Below are 24,702 nucleotides of genomic sequence, written 5' to 3'. Positions count from 1 at the left end.
ACACGTAATAAATCCACTAGTGATCTACATACCACACGTAATAAATCCACTAGTGATCTACATACCACACGTAATAAATCCACTCGTGATCTACATACCACATGTAATAAATCTACTGGTGATCTACATACCACATGTAATAAATCTACTGGTGATCTACATACCACACGTAATAAATCCACTAGTGATCTACATACCACATGTAATAAATCCACTGGTGATCTACATAAGACATGTAATAAATCTACTGGTGATCTACATAAGACATGTAATAAATCTACTGGTGATCTACATAAGACATGTAATAAATCTACTGGTGATCTACATAAGACATGTAATAAATCCACTAGTGATCTACATACCACATGTAATAAATCTACTGGTGATCTACATAAGACATGTAATAAATCCACTGGTGATCTACATAAGACATGTAATAAATCTACTGGTGATCTACATAAGACATGTAATAAATCCACTGGTGATCTACATACCACACGTAATAAATCCACTGGTGATCTACATACCACACGTAATAAATCCACTGGTGATCTACATACCACACGTAATAAATCCACTAGTGATCTACATACCACATGTAATAAATCTACTGGTGATCTACATACCACATGTAATAAATCTACTGGTGATCTACATACCACACGTAATAAATCCACTAGTGATCTACATACCACATGTAATAAATCTACTGGTGATCTACATAAGACATGTAATAAATCCACTGGTGATCTACATAAGACATGTAATAAATCTACTGGTGATCTACATAAGACATGTAATAAATCCACTGGTGATCTACATACCACACGTAATAAATCCACTGGTGATCTACATACCACACGTAATAAATCCACTGGTGATCTACATACCACACGTAATAAATCCACTGGTGATCTACATACCACACGTAATAAATCCACTAGTGATCTACATACCACACGTAATAAATCCACTCGTGATCTACATACCACACGTAATAAATCCACTCGTGATCTACATACCACATGTAATAAATCTACTGGTGATCTACATACCACATGTAATAAATCTACTGGTGATCTACATACCACACGTAATAAATCCACTAGTGATCTACATACCACATGTAATAAATCTACTGGTGATCTACATAAGACATGTAATAAATCTACTGGTGATCTACATAAGACATGTAATAAATCCACTGGTGATCTACATAAGACGCATAATATTATGAGAGGCCGATAATAAAATCCATCCAGGCAGAAGGCAGCTGGGACACGTTCGTTTGACTTGGTGCCATCGTCACACATGCACATTATTACGTTTCTTCAGGCTTCTCAATTTCTTTATAGTGTGTGCGGTTTTATAGATTGGTAAAAACATTCTCACATGTTGGCATCATGCTTATTAATGTAGCACGTCTTATTTTATATGTCAACATGAAACGTGCCCGCTGCTCCGTCAGGATTAAGACTGCCCGCAGCTTCACGAAGTTCCTGATTATTTGGATAATGTCCCAAATCCGCAGCTGCAAAATATTCATGTGTCAGTGACCCAACTGGTAACACCCATATACATTTATGGCAGGAATAACAGAGGAACCTGTAGAGTTAGAAGAAAAGCTCCTTCACAATGGCTATACAAGTGCAATATAATTATAAACTAAAACAGACATGTCAGGAGTGGTGGAAGGTGGGTGACGGACCACCTATAGACCATAAAAGTCCAGGTGGTCTGAATGTAAATGAGTGAGCAGCTGCTGGAGCGGACAGCCTGTCATCACTGACAGTCGGGCCCCCCATAGAGAAGGCAGGGATGTTTTTTTTTTTCTTCCCATCCCTGCATTCTACATCGCAGTACACACAGTGCTCAGGGAGTGCTATATACTCATGTCAGGCAGAAACCTGCTGTGGTCTGCTCTGGTTCCAGAGCTCACGTGATCACTGGGTCCTGGCTAACCGCACAAGCTGTAAGGTATTAGCAGACCCATATCAGCACTGTAGGGCATGCAAGAAGGCTGCATCCTTCCTGAAACAGGGGCTAATATGTCAGGAGAAATAAGCAATAAAAATTTAAAATTTTAAATGCCCCTCCCAAAGGTCTCATGAAATTATGGGGGCATAAACTAAAGAATGATAAAAAAAAAAAAAAAAAAAGGGGCGCCACCACTGGTCCACACCGCAGCTTTTACTCCTGCCCCCAGTAAGCATAAATGTTATATCCTCTATATCAGTGGTGGCAAACCTATGGCACGGGTGCCAGAGGCAGCACTCAAGAGTCCTCTCTGTGGGCACCCGCACCCTGGAAAAAGTCTACGATGTACCAATATGCCTTAGACTTTTCCAGTCATTCATCAGCACAGGGCGCACTATGAACAGCACAGGCAGGGCACTGAATGTAGGCAGGACATTATAGGTAAATGATAAAGTACATGGAAGATATACTAGATTGGTATTCAGGTTAAATTGCTGTGTTGGCACTTTGCAATAAAAAAGTGGGTTTTGGGTTACAGTTTGGGCACTTGGCCTCTAAAAGGTTCACCGTCACTGCCCTATATTAAGATGACGGTAACAGAAAGGGGACATGCATTTAAGCTGTACTTAAATTTTAGTGTTTTTTTTTTTTTTGGTCTGGTCGGGAAGGGGGTGCCTGGTCGTGAACTGGTTACTGTGGCACCAGTGGATACTGCCGATTTTGACAGAATAAACTGTCAGTCTAATGTATATGGTGGCAACCTGACTATCCTCCATTTCTGAAGGAAACAAGGATAAGGCATGCTGAATAACAATGGGGGTCATTTATTATAATCCCCTACTCCAGTGTTTGGCGTAAAAACAAAGTCACACAACCCAGTTAGGTGACTTTTTAAACACCCCCATGCTTAAATTTAGGCAGATGCAGCATTTAAGCGCCATCCATGACACTGGAGAGTGGTGTGGACGAGAGTCAGGGGGTCGGGCCATCAGCCCCAGCTAACTCACTAAGATTTGCGCCAGAAAAACTGCCGTCAATGACGACTAAAATCTACTCCAGTCAGGGGCTGGAGTAGATTTTAATCTAGGTTTACGGACTGCCTGCGGGTGAGCCTGATTTATGCCAAGGCCTGCGCTCACCATGAGCTAGGCGTATCTTCCGGCAGCGCAGGGGGTATCAAACATCAGTGTAAAACGGGAATCCCACTGAAGTCTGACCGGCTTTGATTGTCCGCTTTCTTTTTTTTTTTGCATGCAAGACTTTTCTGTCCACTGTTTTGACAGAATCTGTAATGGAGACCCCGACGCAGGAGTGAAAAAGCCCTTATGTGTACGGCCAGCTTAACAAAAAACAGTGGATAACAATATGGCAGTCTTTACACCTTTCACGGTTGGTGATCGATCTGACCAATCATGACGCGATAAGAGTTTATACAGCAGGCATCCTCAAACTGCGGCCCTCCAGCTGTTGCAAAACTACAACTCCCAGCATGCCTGAACAGCCTACAGGTATCAGCCCACAGCAGGGCATTGTGGGAGTTGTAGTTTTACAACAGCAGGAGGGCTGCAGTTTGAGGATGCCTGGTTTACAGGATCACTGATGGAAAAGTGCCATGTGTGAGCTGCTGTGGTGGACATACTCCTTGCCACTCAGCTTTCAAAAAAATGGATAAAAACAAAAATAAAACCAAAAGGACAGATGAATAAAAAAAATTAAAGCAAGAGGTCAACTGAAACGCATATGTATGTGATCCCATCCATCGGGACAAGTACAAAGTCACTGACATATATTTTGCAGCTGCGGATTTGGGACATTATCCAAATAATCAGGAACTTAGTGAAGCTGCGGGCAGTCTTAATCCTGACGGAGCAGCGGGCACCTTTCATGTTGACATATAAAATAAGACGTGCTACATTAATAAGCATGATGCCAACATGTGAGAATGTTTTTACCAATCTATAAAACCGCACACACTATAAAGAAAATGAGAAGCCTGAAGAAACGTAATAATGTGCATGTGTGACGATGGCACCAAGTCAAACGAACGTGTCCCGGCTGCCTTCTGCCTGGATGGATTTTATTATCGGCCTCTCATAATACAGAGGTCTGCATGGAAGTAGTATTTAGTACATCATTAGACATGGGAAAAGATCACAAAGGAAGGAAACTCTGTGAACTATGTCCTCCAGATGATTCTACCACAATTTACAAAGCAGCCGGTGCGTGAGAAAGGAAAACAGAGGAACTGCCTTACCAGATCTTCGATATTTCCATAGATGTTCTTCTTCATGCCCGATGCCCGTGTAGCCACCCAGCCTCCCAACGTGCTGAACTCCATGGAATCGGGCTCGTGACCGGTGCAGTAACCGCTCTCCCCGAGCTGGAACAGATTAGATGGAAAGTGAGGAAACAAGGAGGCCACTTTAGTCAGAGGTTTCATCTAGAGCTTCACACAAGACGACGATGTTGAGATGTCCTTCACCTATTCTGGTGCCCCATTATGTCCTATTCAACTACCGTAAACTATGAAAGAAGGGAACTCTGGACACCCCCCATTTATTCCACAAACTTTATGCATAACATACGGTAGAAATGCAAAGAGAAAATGGGGAAAGCACAGTAAATTAGACGGGCATCCCAAATTCAGCTCACACGATTTTTATACAGGACTGTAGATATACATGGTCATTCACAGCCAACGATGGAAGACTATATCTACCTGTAACAAAGGTTCTGGTTACACAGGCCTTAGGGGTTTCTAGCCTGCTAACTGGTATTCTTTTACAGCAAGAATAGAGCAGATTCTTACCATAAGGCCTTGTTTACACAGCATTTCCATATACAGGACATGCCCGTGTGCAATCCAATAAGCACCTCATGTTCCTACTACCGAGAGCATGAGATCATTAAAAGCCTCCTTCATACTCCATTTTTACGATCCGCTGCAGCAAGTTGAAGGCCTCCATGTGGGTCTTACGTTGAAGAATTGGGTGCAATGATGCTTTAGAGGTTGTCTACCTCAATTTATTCACATCAGTGTTCAGCCTTTCCGTTCTCCTGTTCCATTATAGGAGCAGAAGAACGGAAAGAACGGATTCGGCACATAACGGACACTGAATGGAGCCTACAGGTTTGTTAGGTTTCCGCTCAGAGGAAGATTTTTGAAGCAGAGACAAAATGGACCCCCGTTAGAGTCCGTCGGGATCCGTTCCGCTCAGTTATGTGCCAAATCCGTTCTTCGCATTCCTATAACAGAGAAGAACGGAAAGGCTAAATGCCGATTTGAACTCGGCCTTACATGGAGACTCAGAGGACGGGAAGAGGTGCAATATTAAGGAGACAAAATTAGGTGGAGAACAACCCTTTTTAAAGTTGCTATCCCAACAGGACAACCCAGGTCTGCAAGTCCTATGAGCAAAGACAAACCTCCGGTGCTTGGGGCCCTATAACCCGAGAAGAGAACTGCTAACACACAGCCATAGACAGGGGTACCGTGTAATACCACAATTCTCCTGCAGAGGTCGCTACAGGCTGGCTGGTTGGAGATTACAATATGAAAGTGGCCGTCTAATACTACATACAGCATTATATTAAAGTAATTGGGTCTGAAGGATTAAAAGCAGACACACAGCCACACTGATGGGAGCACAGACAAGGGTTGTGGCACCAGGTCCGGCAGTGCTAGCTGCTTTAACCCTTTATAACCATCAAGTCATTAACCTAAAACAGGCATCCTCAAACTGCGGCCCTCCAGCTGTTGCAAAACTACAACTCCCACAATGCCCTGCTGTAGGCTGATACCTGTAAGGCTGTTCGGGCAAGCTGGGAGTTGTAGTTTTGCAACAGCTGGAGGGCCGAAGTTTGAGGATGCCTGACCTAAAAGGTAACTCGCCTCACTGAACATGGTATCTGATCTACAGGAAGCATGCTTTAGTACAGCGCACTCTCTCAGGCAGTCCCACATGCATACTACCGCTCCATACTCCTAGGGGAGTGCGACCTCCGTTTTTGTGATCACTGGAGGAGCCACAGCATTGAGACACATCCCCTATCCTAGGGACAAGGGATAAGTGCTGTTCGGGAACCTTCAGATTTTGTTGCAGAAATTTCCATTCATCTGAATGGGATTGTTTTGGTGGCAAGCACATTGATTTTAGCAAAACCCTTTGGGGTCAATACCGGCCGCGTGCTACCCGCATTTTGCCCTTCTGCAGGCCCCGCACTATGTAACAAATGTCTATTCGTGTCCGCAAAACAGACAAGAATAGGACATTTTTTTTATTTATGTTTTTGCAGGGCCTCGGAACAGACTTACTATCCATTGAAATCAATTGGTCCGCATCCGATCCGCAAAAAATGCAGATCGAATAACTGACCGAAAAAAATGTCGTGTGAATGGGCCCTTTACAAACGTCCCCAATACACTGCAAAAAATTAAATAAATCTGTGGTGCAGAATTTAAATCGGCAGCATGTAAGATTATCCTGTGGATTTCCACCACGGTTTTTACATTTTGCAATGCCTAGGGTAAAAAAAATCCACATATAACATGCAGATTTTGCTGTAGAAATTCCACCCCGTGTGGCATGCCCTTAAAGGGGTTGTCCAGGTTCAGGGCTGAACGCGGATATAAGCTCCCCTGCACTCCTTTACCATGTAGGATTGGAGCCACGGAGCATGTCCTTGTTCTGATGCTCCCTCGTCTTTCTCTGCACTTGGCAGAGCAAGGTCTGTTTGTTGTAAGCCGGTGACGTACCAGGCTTCACATCAGTATGCCAGGCTGTAGCGCTGTTCTGGGTGGTTTCAGAGGTGGGTACTAGTGATGCCACCAGTAAATCCGCCCAGAACAGCGATATGCACCGCCCATTTATGTCGGCGACGTTACAAGGCTCTGTTAGGAAATCTCCGCCTAGCATACTGATGTGAAGCCCGGTACATCACCGGCTCACAACAAACAGACCTTGCTCCGATGCTCCACTGTGAAGGAGAGCTTATATCCGGGATGAGCTCTGAACCCAGACAACCCCCTTTCAGGTTAGTATCGTGAATACCCTGGCTTGTTATCCAAGCCGTATCTCAAAGTCAAACACTGACTTATAGGATAGCTACTAGTGTTGAGCGGAAGTGGACTTCAATACGAATTGCAGAGAAAAGTAAATTCGCCGCGAAGCCGAATTTCCTCAAACTTCACAGTAACTAATCAATTTTCCCAGAAATGGCGTAGGAAAAAAAAAAAAAAAAAAAACTATACTCACCTCATCCATTTGAGCGCGAAGAGGCCGCAGCAGCCATCATGATTAAAAATCCCACGCGACATCTAGTGTGCAGTGACATATGACATCACAACGCCGGCCAGCGTGATGACGTCATCATGCACCGTCTGAGATTTCGCGTGGGATTTTTAATCAAGATGGCTGCGGCGGCCAGTTTGCGCTCAAATGGATTTTTTGTTTTTGTTTTTGCTTTTTTAACCCCTGAAAGGCCTCATTTGTCATCTCAGATGCTGTGATCAGCGATGAACATGGCATCTGAGGGGTTCAATGACGGGGGAATCAAAATTTTCATAACTTTGCTCGTCTCCAATAGCTACCTTCAGAGGCAGAACTTGTTAGGAGCTTGTTTGCATACCCTCATCCTAGAATTCCAGAGGAGCGTGCATGGCCTATAAGACTCCTCACGCCGCCTTGGCGCTCTCCACAAGGAGATATAGCCTTCTCTGGAGCCTAATTCCTCGCTCAGACTCCCAACATCGGTGAAGTGATGTGTGAGGCAAGTCAAGGATTTCTATTTATCGGTGAACTTGTGCTTCTATGTATTATGCCTTCACATCAGTGACTTTGATCTGTACGAATTCCCGGTACGTGAATTATTCCCCACTTAGAGGAGATCTTGCAAAACATATTCTTGGAAAAACATACAAACAGCAAACTATACCCACAAAAAGGAGGGAGAAAAAAAAAAAAAAAAAGTCTAAATCCATCCAATAAATAAAGTCATTTATCTCTCACTCCCCTTCCTCTAATGTGATCGGCTGCAGCCTCCACAAAACGCGAGCAAATTGCCTGCACTTAATTCTCTCAAGGACTGATGCGTTTTAATGTACAGCCATCTGGTTGGGCTTCCTGTATGCAGCGGCCCCGTCTATTAGTGATGCAGATCATGCATTCCTGTACATTAAATAGTCACTTGTTCCTCATTTTTCCATATTAGCTTGGCTTCGCCATCTGTACGGCACCTGAGCTGGAATAGATGCCCTTAAACTGCTGCAAAAAAGCGAGAGCGGTCCCACTGAAATCGTTCTCAATGCTCAGCAGTCTCGCATCAAATGGTAGCGAGTCAGCCATCTGCGAATCTGGAGTTTACTGTACACCCGCCTATCAATCAGAGGTAATCAATTTTGGTTAACCGAGAGTTTCCACGCTTGTAATAAGTCAATAAAAAGAAGAAAAGCGTGTCAAGTCAGGGGGTGTGCACTCACAAGGGTCTTTGATCAGCAGAGAGACCGGTGCGGCAGCGGCACACACAAACCCTAATGGTTTCCGTCAGTGGGTTTGTGGCGATTTCAGCAACCCCAAATCCAAAACATATTGCAATAGAAACATGAACTGCGAGAATTGATCCCTAGTAAAATGGCGGAAAGTTAAAAATTTGTCCCTAAAATAAGAAACATGTGGCTTATTGAAAGACGTACTTACCAAGTGGAGGCAGGGACTTCGATGTACTGATAGTAAGCCTATGAGGACACTAATGGTAAGAGCTAGCGTGGGTAAGGGAAGGGTTAATGGGGGGTCTGTACATGAAGCTTATTCATTGTGTAATGAAAAGTTCTGCAACTTTCTTCTATTATTTTTAATATCTGAATTTCAACTTCCCACCATTTTAACCACTTCCCTGTATGCAATTAAAAAACATTTTTTTTTTTGATAGTCGTATTACAAGAGCTATAACTTTTAGAGGTTTCCATCGATGTGGCCGTATGAGGGCTTGTTCTTTGAAGTCCTTAATGCCACAATACATATAAATCAGTGATTAACTTTTTAATTAACTCTTTCTGGGAAGAATGAAAAAAAAAAAAAAAAAAAAACAGCAATACCACCATTGGCTTTTTTACATTGTAGATTTTTGCCAGAGTAACTTTGCAGCATAAATAACATGACGACTTTATTCTCTGAGTCAGTACAATTACCGCCATACTAAATACATACAGGTAAAACTCGAAAATTTTCTATATCGTGCAAAAGTCAATTTATTTCAGTAATGCAAATTAAAAGGAATTTTATTAATGCAGCTTAAAATTTGAATTTTGTGAAAATGTTCAATATTCTCGTCTCAAAGTGTCACACTCTAGTCAGCTAAATAATGCATACCCCCTGAGCAAAGGGAACCTCAAAATTGAGACTTTGGGGTTTCATAAGCTGTAAGCCATAATCATCCAAATTATAACAAATATAGGCTTGAAATATCCCGCTTTGCATGTAATGAGTCTCTCATATGTTAGTTTCACCTTTTAAGTTGCATTACTGAAATAAATGAACTTTGCACGATATTCTAATTTTTCAAGTTTCACCTGTACCTGTATATGGGAACATTTATCAAGGCCGTTTCTCCCTTGAACTGAAAGGAGAGGAGCACACGCATGCATATCTGCCACTCTATACAGATGGGGGAACCCGGGCCCCAGTGCTCATGATCAGAGCGGACCCAAGCTGATTAGACACTTACCCCTATCCTGTGGGTAAAGGATAACTTGTTCTAATGAGACAACCCCTTTAAAGCATGTGTCACAAAAAAAAAAAAAAAGAAGCTAGATACAAAAAATTATAAGATGAAAAAGCTAGTCCTAACACCGGCACACGGACAGAAGTCTGCGTCCCAACACCGGCACACGGACAGAAGTCTGCGTCCCCAACACCGGCACACGGACAGAAGTCTGCGTCCCAACACCGGCACACGGACAGAAGTCTGCGTCCCCAACACCGGCACACGGACAGAAGTCTGCGTCCCAACACCGGCACACGGACAGAAGTCTGCGTCCCCAACACCGGCACACGGACAGAAGTCTGCGCCCCAACACCGGCACACGGACAGAAGTCTGCACCGGCACACGGACAGAAGTCTGCGCCCCAACACCGGCACACGGACAGAAGTCTGCGCCCCAACACCGGCACACGGACAGAAGTCTGCGCCCCAACACCGGCACACGGACAGAAGTCTGCGCCCCAACACCGGCACACGGACAGAAGTCTGCGCCCCAACACCGGCACACGGACAGAAGTCTGCGCCCCAACACCGGCACACGGACAGAAGTCTGCGCCCCAACACCGGCACACGGACAGAAGTCTGCGCCCCAACACCGGCACACGGACAGAAGTCTGCGCCCCAACACCGGCACACGGACAGAAGTCTGCGCCCCAACACCGGCACACGGACAGAAGTCTGCGCCCCAACACCGGCACACGGACAGAAGTCTGCGCCCCAACACCGGCACACGGACAGAAGTCTGCGCCCCAACACCGGCACACGGACAGAAGTCTGCGCCCCAACACCGGCACACGGACAGAAGTCTGCGCCCCAACACCGGCACCACGGACAGAAGTCTGCGCCCCAACACCGGCACACGGACAGAAGTCTGCGCCCCAACACCGGCACACGGACAGAAGTCTGCGCCCCAACACCGGCACACGGACAGAAGTCTGCGCCCCAACACCGGCACACGGACAGAAGTCTGCGCCCCAACACCGGCACACGGACAGAAGTCTGCGCCCCAACACCGGCACACGGACAGAAGTCTGCGCCCCAACACCGGCACACGGACAGAAGTCTGCGCCCCAACACCGGCACACGGACAGAAGTCTGCGCCCCAACACCGGCACACGGACAGAAGTCTGCGCCCCAACACCGGCACACGGACAGAAGTCTGCGCCCCAACACCGGCACACGGACAGAAGTCTGCGCCCCAACACCGGCACACGGACAGAAGTCTGCGCCCCAACACCGGCACACGGACAGAAGTCTGCGCCCCAACACCGGCACACGGACAGAAGTCTGCGCCCCAACACCGGCACACGGACAGAAGTCTGCGCCCCAACACCGGCACACGGACAGAAGTCTGCGCCCCAACACCGGCACACGGACAGAAGTCTGCGCCCCAACACCGGCACACGGACAGAAGTCTGCGCCCCAACACCGGCACACGGACAGAAGTCTGCGCCCCAACACCGGCACACGGACAGAAGTCTGCGCCCCAACACCGGCACACGGACAGAAGTCTGCGCCCCAACACCAGCACACGGACAGAAGTCTGCGCCCCAACACCAGCACACGGACAGAAGTCTGCGCCCCAACACCAGCACACGGACAGAAGTCTGCGCCCCAACACCAGCACACGGACAGAAGTCTGCGCCCCAACACCAGCACACGGACAGAAGTCTGCGCCCCAACACCAGCACACGGACAGAAGTCTGCGCCCCAACACCAGCACACGGACAGAAGTCTGCGCCCCAACACCAGCACACGGACAGAAGTCTGCGCCCCAACACCAGCACACGGACAGAAGTCTGCGCCCCAACACCAGCACACGGACAGAAGTCTGCGCCCCAACACCAGCACACGGACAGAAGTCTGCGCCCCAACACCAGCACACGGACAGAAGTCTGCGCCCCAACACCAGCACACGGACAGAAGTCTGCGCCCCAACACCAGCACACGGACAGAAGTCTGCGCCCCAACACCAGCACACGGACAGAAGTCTGCGCCCCAACACCAGCACACGGACAGAAGTCTGCGCCCCAACGCCAGCACACGGACAGAAGTCTGCGCCCCAACACCAGCACACGGACAGAAGTCTGTGCCCCAACACCAGCACACGGACAGAAGTCTGCGCCCCAACACCAGCACACGGACAGAAGTCTGCGCCCAACCAGCCAAGGCAACACCAGCACACGGACAGAAGTCTGCGCCCCAACACCAGCACACGGACAGAAGTCTGCGCCCCAACACCAGCACACGGACAGAAGTCTGCGCCCCAACACCAGCACACGGACAGAAGTCTGCGCCCCAACGCCAGCACACGGACAGAAGTCTGCGCCCCAACACCAGCACACGGACAGAAGTCTGCGCCCCAACACCAGCACACGGACAGAAGTCTGCCCCTTCAGCAGATCAGACTACAAATGCATAAACCCAAGAAGTAACATTTCTTTTTTTTTTCTCTCTTCAAATTCCCATTTACCTGTTTTTCTAAATCCTGACCGGTGATACCAGCTTGAATGTGAGCAGTCAGGTTCTTCTCATCAATCCAGAGAATTTGGCTCTGAAGAATGACAAAAAAAAACAAAAAAAACACATAAATACCTGGCAAAAAAGACAGAGTAATAATATCATACTGACAGCAAAAAGTTCAGACTCGGGGATGTACATTACTGTATGAATTAACTACAAGGAAAATCAAAGCAATCCATCAGGTCGGAGGTTCCTCTATGACATTCTCCTTCTCCGACCTATTATTTACATACACAATGATAATACTTGTACATCTGTAATAATGCCATACAGCTCTCATTGGGCAGACTACAGAGAGGTGAGAAATGTGTTTAAACCTGTAAAAAATAAAATAAAAATAATAAATAAAAAAAATTATATATATATATATATATATATATATATATAAATTAAAGAGCCATTTCTTATTTCTGGTATAAAATAGATCAATCTAAACTAGTGGAGATCGCCTGATAATTGACGTGAATAATGGGGCCCTAATGTGAGATGACGAGGATCAGGCATGCTGAATATTAACTTGCCCAATCCTTTGCTCCTGTAGTAGATGAGCTGCTGTCAGAGGGAACTGGTGAAAGCTAAGGCTCCATTCACATGTCCGTGGTGTGTTGCGGATCCGCAACACACCCGGCCGGCACCCCTATAGAAATGCCTATTCTTGTCTGCAGCTGCGGACAAGAATAGAACATTTCCTATCTTTTGCGGAGCTGCGGACCCGAAGACCGGGGCCGCACTCCACAAATGCGGATAGCACACTGTGTGCTGTCCGCATCCATTCCGTCCCCATAGAAAATGAATGGGTCCGCACCCGTTCCGCAAAATTGCGGAACGTATGCGGACCCATTTGCGGATGTGTGAATGGAGCCTTAGGATACTCTTATATGAGAAGATCTCTGGCCGAGTTTCAAATGGCAATTAGGGATACAGCATGGCGGCTGTTCAAGGACTTTCACACGGGCAGATAACACCCGAATAAATGGCCGTATGAACGTCCGGATCATTTGTTCCAGGTTCATTTACATTATGGTCGGCAGGACATCTCCTGCTAACAATGGGGGGGCCATGTGCTGTAGACAACCGTCTTTATGCTCGCAGTCGACAATCTTTTTGCAGCTACTGAAGGTGTATGGGCACTGTGAGGGTATGTCCACTCAGGGCTTATAGGTTGTGACATTTTGAGTATAATTTTGCTGGTGTATTTTAAAGGGGTTGTCCACTCCTTTTATATTGAAGGCCTATCCTCAGGACGAGTCTGGTACGCCCTACCTCCACCAATCTGCCGTTTCAGAGTCACCCCGGCAATAAAAGTCGGCCATGGAACTACCCAGCTCCGTCTACTGTGCAGTGGACGCTACGTTCACTTCAGTGGGATCAGCACTGCAGTAACCAGTTCTGTCCACTACACAATGGATGGCGCTGTGTGGTACCAGCACAGATTTCTAGAACCAGAGCTACTGCTGATTGGATGGAGTGCAAGGTGTCAGATTCCCACCAATCAGGTGGGAGGATAGGCCATCAATAGTAGCGCAATGGAACGCACAAAATCCTTTAAAAGGGGTTCTCCAGGCTTTTAATATTGATGACCTATCCTCAATATCAGATGGGTGGGGATCCGACGATCAGCTGAGTGAAAGGAAGGCACGCGCGTGTGTGCCGTCTCCTGTCTCTCTTCATGCTTGCCATAAACACAACAGCAGGGAGAGCGCGACAGGAGACCGCACGTGTTCTCTCCATACAGCTGATCGGTGGGGGTGCCGGTTGTCAGACCCCCGCCGATCTGATATTGATGACATACTGAGGAAGGGTCATCAATCTTAAAAGCCTGGAAAACCCCTTTAAACCACAATGTCTTCCCACCCACCAAGCCTTATTCTGTAAACCGCGCCCCTAACATACATTATAAATGTGATGCAAGGCATCTATGCCAGGTTTTTGGCGCAGATTTACCCCGAATTCGGGCACATTTCGCATTATGGCGGAGATCCGAGAAATCAGCTAATTGCAGGAGGAACAGTTTGAATGAGACGTATAATAAAAATCTTTTTTACCATAAAAGGAGGAGATAATTGCACAGACACAGAAATATGGCCAACATCATAATTTGGGACGTGGCGTTCAGCTCGATGGTTAAAATTTCCAAAAAGCCCTCCTCAGAGGCGCACCTTGAAAAGGTTAAAAGTGAATGAGGCTCTATGGTGGACCGATATCTGTTTATGCTCGGAGGGCTCTCGTGAAATAGATTAATCACATGTGCAGAGCCAGGAATGCCAGGGCCTTGATGTGGCGGCCAAAATACTTGAAATCACCTTTAAAACTCTATTACATGTTGAATGATTCCTTTGTGCGGTTTTATGCTGCTTATCGAGCTTGTTCTGGGCCATGATGTTTTTCGCATGCAGAACAGATATGAACTTGTGCTGACCTAAACGCTGGAAATGTGCGTGCAAGACGGAACACGGGTTCAGTGAGCTAGCGGAGTAGTCAGATACCGGACAACACGAGCGCAGGACAGGGGCGCAACACGGGAAGTAAGGAGCGGGAGAGCAGCAATTTATTATAGACACAATGGTCTCAGGGAAGGGGACAAGCATCGGATTGGTGGGGGTCCAACACCGATCATAAGAACACCGTTCCCCCAGAAGATTGGAGCTGCAGCTTGCATAGGACTGCCGCCCCTCCATTCATTCTCCATGGGACTGCTAGAGATAGCCGAGTACAGCATTGTTAAAGGGATCTGTCAGCAGTTTTGTACCTGTTACACGTGCACTTGGCAGCTGAAGGCTTCTGTGATGGTCCCATGTCCATATGTGTCCGCATTGCTGAGAACAATGAGGTTTAAATATATGCAAATGATCTTCTAAGAGCAACGGGGGTGTTGCCGTTACTCCTAAAGGCTCAGCTGTCACATCATCTGCACCTTGATTGACAAGGTCAGGGGTGATGACATTTTCACTGCCTGGTTCTGTAAAAGTGCGGAGAGCAGAGCCTCTAGGAGTAATGGCAACGCCCCTGTTGCTCTTAGGGGCAGACTTATTTAGGATCAGTAGATGTAAAGGTGTGTGGAGGTGGTAGGTAAAAAGAGGTTGGTAGGTAAGGAAGTGTGAGCAAGTATGAAGCATCGTGATGCGAAGAGGCGGCAGAAGGACAATGCGGACTTATCTGGAGCGAGTAGTGGTGGAAAGGAGGAAATAGAGTCTGAAATATGAATGAGCTTTCTTTCTTTCCACTTTACATGAAGATTACAGCCATACGTAGCGGATTTTCCACAGCGGAATTGTGAGTGAAAAATCCACAGGACATGCAGCGTCCGTATATCCCTTGTTACAAAGCGCACATTGTACAATACATCTTCAGGCTGCCAGATCTGAGCCGCGTACTCAGATTTCATCAAAAGAAATGCAAGTCAGCCGTATTCAAGAAGTAGCAGAACAGGGCAAGGGGCTCCCAAATATCCTTCGGCTTTGGAAGTCCACATATGTGGACTGGAGTGAAACTACCTGCCAGTGCAATGTTATGTTGACACTGACACAGTCCACTTTAAAACACCACATTTAAAAAGATCTACTAAGGGTACTTTCACACTAGCGTTTTTCTTTTCCGGCATTGAGTTCCGTCCTAGAGGCTCTATACCGGAAAATAACTGATCGGTTTTATCCTAATGCTTCTGAATGGAGAGTAATCCGTTCAGGATGCATCAGGATGTCTTCAGTTCAGTCTTTTTGACTGTTCAGGACAGAGATAATACCGCAGCATGCTACGGTTTTATCTCCGGCCCCAAAAAAACGGAACACTTGCCTGAATGCCGGATGCCATTTTTTTCCATAGGAATGTATTTGTGCCGGATCCGGCATTCAAAATACCGGAATGACGGACCCGTCCTTCCGGTCTGCGCATGCGCAGACCGAAAAGGTGGTGAAAAAAAGAAATGCCGGATCCGTTTTGCCGGATGACACCGGAAAGACGGATCTGGCATTTCAATGCATTTTTCTGACTGATCAGGATCCTGATCCGTCTTACAAATGCCATCAGTTGGCATACGTTTTGCCAGATCCGGCAGGAAGTTCCGGCGACGGGACTGCCTGCTGGATCACTCTGCCGCAAGTGTGAAAGTACCCTAAGATTGTCAACCAAAATATACAAAATAAAAAAAATAAAACAGTTATCCAGTCCATAGGTATGGGAAATGTATACATGGTTGTTTAAATAACTTTGTGAGCTACTAAATACATTTCTTATATTACCGTATTTTCCGCTTTATAAGACGCACTTTTCTCCCCCCAAAAGTGGGGGAAAATGTCCGTGGGTGTTATAAAACGAATACTAGTGAGCGCCTCCATTATGGAAGCGCTCACTAGTATGTATTAGGAGCGGGGAGCGAAGCAAGCGCAGGTAATATTTACCCTCTTTGGTCTGCGCCGCGGCTCCTCTTCAGCTGTCGCGCTCCCATCTTCCTGGCCTGCGCTGCACTGTCCTGACCCTGTACAGCGTCAGGACGTAGTGCGCGCACTATGACCTGACGCTGCACGCAGTCATGTGACCGTGCAGCGCAGGCTGGGAAGATGGGAGCGCTGCAGCTGAAGAGGAGCCGCAGAGCAGGACAGGTAAGATTATTTTTTATTTTAGTCTGATCTGAGGTCTGGTGGGCTAATCTCAGGTCCGATTGGGGGGTACTGATGGGCTAATCTCAGGTCCGATTGGGGGTACTGATGGGCTAATGTCAGGTCCGATTGGGGGTACTGATGGGCTAATCTCAGGTCCGATTGGGGGTACTGATGGGCTAATCTCAGGTCCGATTGGGGGTACTGATGGGCTAATCTCAGGTCCGATTGGGGGTACTGATGGGCTAATCTCAGGTCCGATTGGGGGTACTGATGGGCTAATCTCAGGTCTGATTGGGGGTACTGATGGGCTAAATCTCAGGTCTGATTGGGGGTACTGATGGGCTAATCTCAGGTCTGATTGGGGGTACTGATGGGCTAATCTCAGGTTTTATAAGGCTCTGAGTGGGCTGATATGAGGTTTGATGAAAAATATTTTTTCTTATTTTTCTACTCTAAAATCTGGGGTGCGTCTTATCATCGGGTGCGTCTTATAAAGCGAAAAATACAGTATATGCCCCATTATGTCACATTTGGAAATATTGAAGAAGTTGCAACGAATCCAATTTGGTTTGTTGTTCCACTTACCATTTGTGAAGTGTCCAAAGAGACAATGGTTCTCTTCTCATTTTCAGGACACTCTAATGCACTGGAGACACTTGTTCCACCTGCAATATGGATGACACCATTATTACTACGTGTTCTCAGGACACAAACATCCTGTCTCAGGTCTGGAGAATAAAGTGGTGGGAAAGGTATGCGAGTCAAATACAAGTTGGGGGAGCTGTGGATTGAGGGGGCCATCTTGCAAGAAGAGATAAAATTGGACCACCAACTGTGTGACAATTTTCCGGATTACTCCCCTCCCAGATCCTGATTTCTGTCACACAAATCTGTTTCACCTGGATTTGTAACATCTACACAATCACAATGGAAACTGTCGAAATCAATCTTATGCTTTAAAGTGGACCACCAGTTATGTAACAAAATTACAATGCAGGATTGTGCACAGTAAAGTTTTTTTCCCAAATAAGGCCTCATGCACACGAACATTTTTTTCCGTGTGCGTTCCCTTTTTTTTTTTTTTTGCGGACCGTATATAGAACCATTCATTTCAATGGATCCGCAAAAAAACTGAAGTTACTCTGTGTGCATTCCGTTTCCGTATGTCCATTCTGCAAAAAATAAAATACAGACAAGGATAGTACTGTTCTATTATGTGCCAGCTGTTCCGTTCCGCAAAATACGGAATGCACACGGAAGTCATCCGTATTTTTTGTGGATTCGTTTTTTTGCGGACAGCAAAATACATACGGTCGTGTGAATGAGGCCTAAATTGCATTATTCTGCCTCTAAATAGCATCTTGAATGGTCCACGGTCTGTGCTGTGGACTGTTCCCCTCTATATACTTGGTGACAGAGCATCCTGCATCCTATAGGACGCAATGCGATTCCATACCGCTGGCTCCACCTACTGGACACGGGAGAAGACTGCCTAGTAGACAACGCAGGACGCTCCATCTCCTAGTGCAACCGCACACTGTCCGTATTTAGAGGCAGAATCTGCAAGTCACTTAGAAAAGGGATTATTGGGCTCAGTCCTGCACTACAATCATTTCTCTATGTAATCGGAGGTCCGCTTTATGTGTTCTTACCTCCAAAAGGAATGACGCAGACATTGTGCTTACAGGCCAGGTCAACAACCCGTACGACGTCATCATGACAACCTAAGAAAGAAAAGAAAATATTAGATTTCAGGGATTACTTGACCACCTCCTGAAAGACATTCTGAAATGATCATATTTTAGAGAGAACCATCTCTCCTATAACGTGAGGGAGTACAATCTAAAAATAAAGTACACTAAAAACGGTTTAGTGGCAAGGGCTGAGGATGAACCGAAACGCGTGGCTACACTCTAAAGTGAATGGTGGAATAAAAATCATTTCAAAGAGAAAAGAGAGGGACTGGGATTCTGCTTTACATGCTGACTGGGAACTCTCCCTCTCCAGAAATGCAGGACTAAAATAAGGGATCTCTGATGGAACTGACAAAAACATGCAAAATGAGCACAACAGAAGCTCAAAATAAAGGATTTTTTTTTTTCTTTTGTAAATTTAGATCAGACGAACGGAAAACTAAACGATGATGTGAACATAGCCTTACACATACTGCAATCATAGGGGGAAAAATTGGCAGTCATTTTGCCACATTTCTTCATTAGCATGGAAGAGGACCACGCCGGTCCCTGCAGGAGTGTGGAGATCCAGTGTGGTCACCTCTACCAGTTGGGTCTCTTGCCAGTTTTTTCCCCTATGATTTTATTTGGTACTCTGAAATATTCCCTAAAAATAATTCTGCACCTGACCATCATAAACATTTGTACCGGTTTAGAAATGCTGGTCCTTGTCCTGGACTGGCTCAGTTCGAAGGACAGATTGGAAGGAAGTGTTGCAATATGGTGGAGACATTCTGGGAAAGCCCTTGCACCATGTGGGCAAGCATTATCCTGCTGAGGAATGCCATTTGGAAGCCCTGCCATGAGAGGCAACACATGTGGCCACAGGATGTCCTACACCGATCGCTGACCTGTTAGTGCCCCTCCTATGACTACTAGAGGTGACTGACTGTCGTATGCGATGGCTCCCAGATCACCACATCAGCAGCTGGGGCAGTATGTTGCTCTACAGCAAAGGCAAGATGGAAGCGCTCACCATGAGGCCTCCATACTCAAATCCCAACTGTCGTGGGATACCAAATAGAACCTGGATTCATTGCTAAAGATAATATGGCTCCAGTCCATAGCAGTCCAGGTTTATCATTCATGACACCACTGCAAATGAAGGAGATGGTGCCTGGATGTAAAAGGGCTCCAGGGACACCAAATATCCTTCTGCTAACCACTTGGAAATGGTCCTGGCAGAGACAGGGGTGTGAAATAAAGGTGCCACCTGTGTCTGGATGGAAGGCAATGTGTCATAACGACCGTCCTGCTTCTCTCAGCCCCCTCCCAAAGTCTGCCAGCTAGGATAAGGTCTTCGAGTGTGTCTCCAAGAGTCATGTCTAGCAGTCGACGATCTCTCAGTAAGAGGTTCACTATCCAAAAGTAGCCTCTGAGAGCCTTTTTATACGGCAGTGGGAGAAGCACTTTTACAACCTCTTGTGGCAAGACCCAGTGTCTAATCAGACCAAACGGGTATTCAATTACATATCTGCCTGAGACATAACTGCATGTCAAATTGATGCACTTATGTCTTTTTTCAAGCGTATTAATGTAAGGTTTTGCAGAGTGTCCGACATTTGTACGTGGGTGCGTTATTTTTTGTGTCAATGGGTGTACATTGCGGCCTAGTCCCTTAGATATATGGCTGCCGACTATAAAAGATGATAATGGAGGCTGATAAACTGGCTCCAAGTACCTGTGTGAAACCTCTGTATTGGCATTTTCACAATTTCCCTATAGAAAAAATACATCACAAATTATTTTAACAGTGCAAGCTCTGCCTCTGATGCTACCAGATGTAAGATAGCTATCCTATAAGTCAATGTTTGATCCTTTAAACAGGCCGAGAGACAATGGGACTCAGATATTAAAGAAGCCAGCACGTCATCTGCAGACAACTGTTTCAGGGTGATTGCCCCTCATCAGTGCAGAGCAGAGAGTACTGGCTTAACTGGGTGAGCGGCCCAGGTCAGGATTGTGGGGTACCATCTCTCCTGACTTGGGCCTCTCACCCAGTTAAGCCAGTACTCTCTCTGCTCTGCACTAATGAGGGGCAATCACCCTGAAACAGCTGTCTGCAGATGAGATGCTGGCTTAGTTATTATCCAAGTCATGTCTCAAGCCTTATCTAAAGGGTCAAACATGGACTTATTGGATAGCTGCCTTACATCTGGTGGCATTAGAGCCAAAGTTTGTTAAGAACTCATCTGCATCACCTTTCTTACAAGAATTCTAGAGGAGCATGTATGGCCTATAAGTCTCCTCACATCGATTAAGGCGCACTCTCCCTAAGGAGAGATAGTACCCCCCTAATATGTTTCATAGTCATTTAGCCATTTTTATGGTTTTGGTAATATATGCTTTTGAAAAATCTACATAATGATTGACAGAGTATGTTTTGCCTCTCAAACAACATGACTACTGCATGGGGAAACTGACACAGAGCAAAACTGTGGACTACCCCGTCACTTAGCAGTTTACAACATCCCCTGCAAGCGCTTCATTTGGATTTAAGGGATTAGTCGTTTCAAGCGTAATTGCATAAAACTGCAATACAATTAAGTCAGCTAATATTTAACGGATTAATTAATGTACAATGACTAATTTGGCTATTTTGAATCGGCCTTCGGCTATTTGTGAAAGTTAACCTAGTGCAATTAAATAGCAATAGTGATAATGGCAGTGTTTAATAATATTTAACTATTACTGTTGTGCGCTCCGAAATGACTACACCCTTAATTGCTACTTTGAGTCACAATTCTGTTTAATTGGCGCTGTCTAATCACTAGAGGAACATGGATGTCTAACAGCCCATTTCACGCGGACAGCTGAAGCACCTTGTTCGTGGCGTACAGCACACTGTTACTGAGGAGGATTAACTAGATTCTTAATTGCCCCCATGTTCATTAGGGGGGATCTATTAGAAGGCACCATTAGAAGCAATGCAAGAGGGTATGCGATGCCAGCACTAGGGACTTCACAGGGAAAATGGAAAGGACAGACTGCTCAGGGTTCACTATCTAAAGCAAGGACGCACAACCTTTTCTCGTCCAAGAGCAAAATTGTCAGACTGAAACAGTCCCAAGAGCCGAAATAAAACTTAGGCCTCATGCACACGACCGTATGTATTTTGCGGTCCGCAAAAAAATACGGACTAAGTCAGTGTGGATTTCGCATTTTACGGAACAGCTGGCCCCTAATAGAACAGTGCTATCCTTGTCCGTAATGCGGACAATAATAGGACATGTTCAATTTTTTTGCGGAACGGAAATATGGACATACGGAAACGGAATGCACACGGAGTACCTTTCGTTTTTTTTGCGGAGTACCTTACGTTTGTGTGCATGAGCCATTATTTGGGCTGTTCACCCCGGGGGCCTTTCAGGCAGACATCTCCACCCCAAAGTGGCCAGAATCATACTTGCCTAACCCTCGCCTCTGGATTCTGGTTCCTTAGCTCTCACGTCTCGGACGGTCAGCATCCAGTGTGATGGCAATGACTATCCGCAGCGGTGGAGTGTCCTCCGTGGGTCACATGATGCACAAGGGCCACAACAAACCTAGATATTGATGAAGGGAGCGAAGAAGAGAAGCAGCAGTAATCCTATGGCAGGGATCAGGTAAGTGTGATTACCTCCACAGGTCGGGCCACATTGGGGTGTCTGCCCAAAAGAGGCATTACCACTACCATCCGAGACCATAATGTCATAGGATAGGTGCCGGTTTCACCTCGAGGACTTCCACCTATTGGGAGAAAGGGCTCCTTGACACCGAAAATATGTCAGCAGCCATTAGACACAAAAAAGCATGTCTGTGACCAGACAGTTGGAGGCCACATAGAATGGCATAGCGGGCCGCATGTGTCGCTAGAACCTCAGGCTATAGGCTGCGCACCACTGATCTTAGGGTACTTTCACACTAGCGTTTTTAGGATCCGGCAGGCAGTTCCGGCAACGGAACTTCCTGCCTGATCCGGCAATCCGTATACAAATGGACACCGTTTTTTCCGGATCAGCTAGACAGATCTGGCGAAATACCGGATCCATCTCATCCGGAATAACGGATCTGGTAATCAAAGATCAAAAGAGAAACCAGCTCCTCCTATACCCCTGCGCATGCACAGACCGGAAAACCGGATCCAGCAATTTACGGTACACTTGGTACTGGATCTGGCATTAATACATCTCTATGGAAATTAATGCCGGATCCGGCAAGTGTGGTATTGTTCCGGGATTTTGTCTGCTGTATTTTGTTCGGTCAAATACAGTACAAGGGACGGAACGGAAGACATCCTGATGCATCCTGAACGGATTGCTTTCCATTTAGAATGTATTAGGACAAAACTGATGCCTTTTTTTCTGGTACTGAGACCCTTTATCTGATTTCAATACAGGAAAAGAATAACGCTAGTGTGAAAGTACCCTTAGATGGTTATACCGATTTTCACCTACATATTACGCCAAATTCATCCCGGATATTTCCCAACAGGATCACGCTGCAGAGCCTGGCCACAGTCATGGTACCTGTATGGGTGGGAGCTGCAGTCTACGGCATATTTTTGTGAGCCAAAAGTGAAGCATGTGAATGGGGCTGCGGGGAGCTCATTCACATGTATGTAATGTGGATTTTACTCGGATTTAGGTGCAGAATATGCAGCAAAATCCACATAAAAAAGACGTTATGTCAACATGCCATTAGGGTATATTTACACATGCAATTGCCGCAATCTATGGGCTTCTGATGAATGGAAACTTCACTTGTAGAAATCTCTGCAAAAAAATCTGCCACATGTGAACATCTCCTGATACTGAATGTTGCTTGCATCGGACGTCAGTACGGTCTATGTGAAGGGAGCAGGTGGACACAGCTGGAAGAGTCATTCACCAGCGTCTGCCGTCCGCTCCACCCTAAGGCTGGAATCAAACATGCAGATTTCTCAGCTAAAGCCAGAGCTGGTTCCAGCAGGAAGGAGAAGTCCTTCCTTTATATTTCTCATCCCTTTGAATCCACTCCAGCCCTCGGCTCAGAAAAACTGCCGCTGTGATTCCAACCTAAAGGAAATTATTCAATCCTATCATTGTAACCCACCCTATAGGAGGCGTATAAGGACTGTCACTTTAATGGTGGTTGCACACGTTTTTTTTTTTTTTTCAAAATACCTCTTTTTGGTTGGAGCAAATAAATAAAAATAAAAACAAACACTATACTCAGAGGTTACATGTTAATAGGAAATTATAAAACACCTTACAAACCCTTTTTTTGTAGAGCCGTAGTTTCCTGATTTTTTTTTCCAATACTCAGATTGCTCTTGGTGTACCATTTTTCCATAGACCTCTCAATAGAAAAAAAGCAAGCCAAAAATACTGAAACAACCTAAAGACTATAGACACCTTCAGGGAAATTTTTAATGATTGCATTTTACTAATTTTGGGCAAAAATTTTTTTTAATTGGTCTTTAAGAAAAATGTTCAGCCGTTTCTCAGAAACAGGGGTTAATCTGCATCTCAGAAGTCACTCATTCTAGCTTAAAGGGGTTAACCAATATCATAAACTGCTTTCTCCCCCCCCCCCCCCCATATGCCGGGTCCCTCACATTGAATATACTTACCTGGCTCCCCGCACCGCTCCTGGTCCTTGCACCCCGCTGCTGCTTCTCCCTTTGTGCGCGGAGGGGGAGCAGCCAATGGCAGGCAGGTACGAGCCTCCCTAGCATAGCGGGTGACGGGAGTCCCCTCCTCACAACCCGCTCCTTGCTTTGGCTTAAAAATACTGATGCAAAAATACTGACCAAATACTGACCGTGTAAAAGAGGCCATAGGAAAAGAACCTAAAAAGGTGTTTATGAGGTCAGGAGATCAGAGATAAGACCTACACATAAGCCACCAGATGACAGGATCCAAAGAAAACTGAAACTGACACCTTGCAAATACACAGATTTTTTTAACCCCTGTATCTTAGAATGGCTGACCATTTTTAATAAAGACCAGTTGGAATTTTATTTTATTTTATCTCATAATTAGTAATATGCAATCATTTTAAAAAAATGCCCCAAAAGGTGTACATAACCATTAAGGCCCCTTGCAGGCGAGCGTGTCCGGATTAGGTCCGGATGCGCTGCGTCTGCGATC

At 45.9% G+C, this 24,702-nt stretch overlaps 1 protein-coding gene across 1 annotated transcript in view; it reads right to left on the bottom strand.

Moving 5' to 3' along the window:
- Window positions 1-24,702, bottom strand: part of AGPS (alkylglycerone phosphate synthase) — a 177,821-nt gene that overhangs the window by 95,051 nt on the left and 58,068 nt on the right. The window contains exons 6-9 of the mRNA XM_044304288.1: window positions 18,509-18,580; window positions 17,442-17,521; window positions 12,209-12,289; window positions 4,232-4,357 (exon numbers count right to left, since the gene is read on the bottom strand). Of these exons, the coding sequence (XP_044160223.1) occupies window positions 4,232-4,357; window positions 12,209-12,289; window positions 17,442-17,521; window positions 18,509-18,580 (359 nt within the window). The remainder of the gene's footprint in view (window positions 1-4,231; window positions 4,358-12,208; window positions 12,290-17,441; window positions 17,522-18,508; window positions 18,581-24,702) is intronic.

This window comes from Bufo gargarizans, chromosome 8, assembly GCF_014858855.1.
Source record: "Bufo gargarizans isolate SCDJY-AF-19 chromosome 8, ASM1485885v1, whole genome shotgun sequence".
Taxonomy (NCBI): Eukaryota; Metazoa; Chordata; class Amphibia; order Anura; family Bufonidae; genus Bufo; species Bufo gargarizans.
Note: the sequence above shows the minus strand (reverse complement) of the source record. Positions and strands in the feature narration are given on the sequence as shown.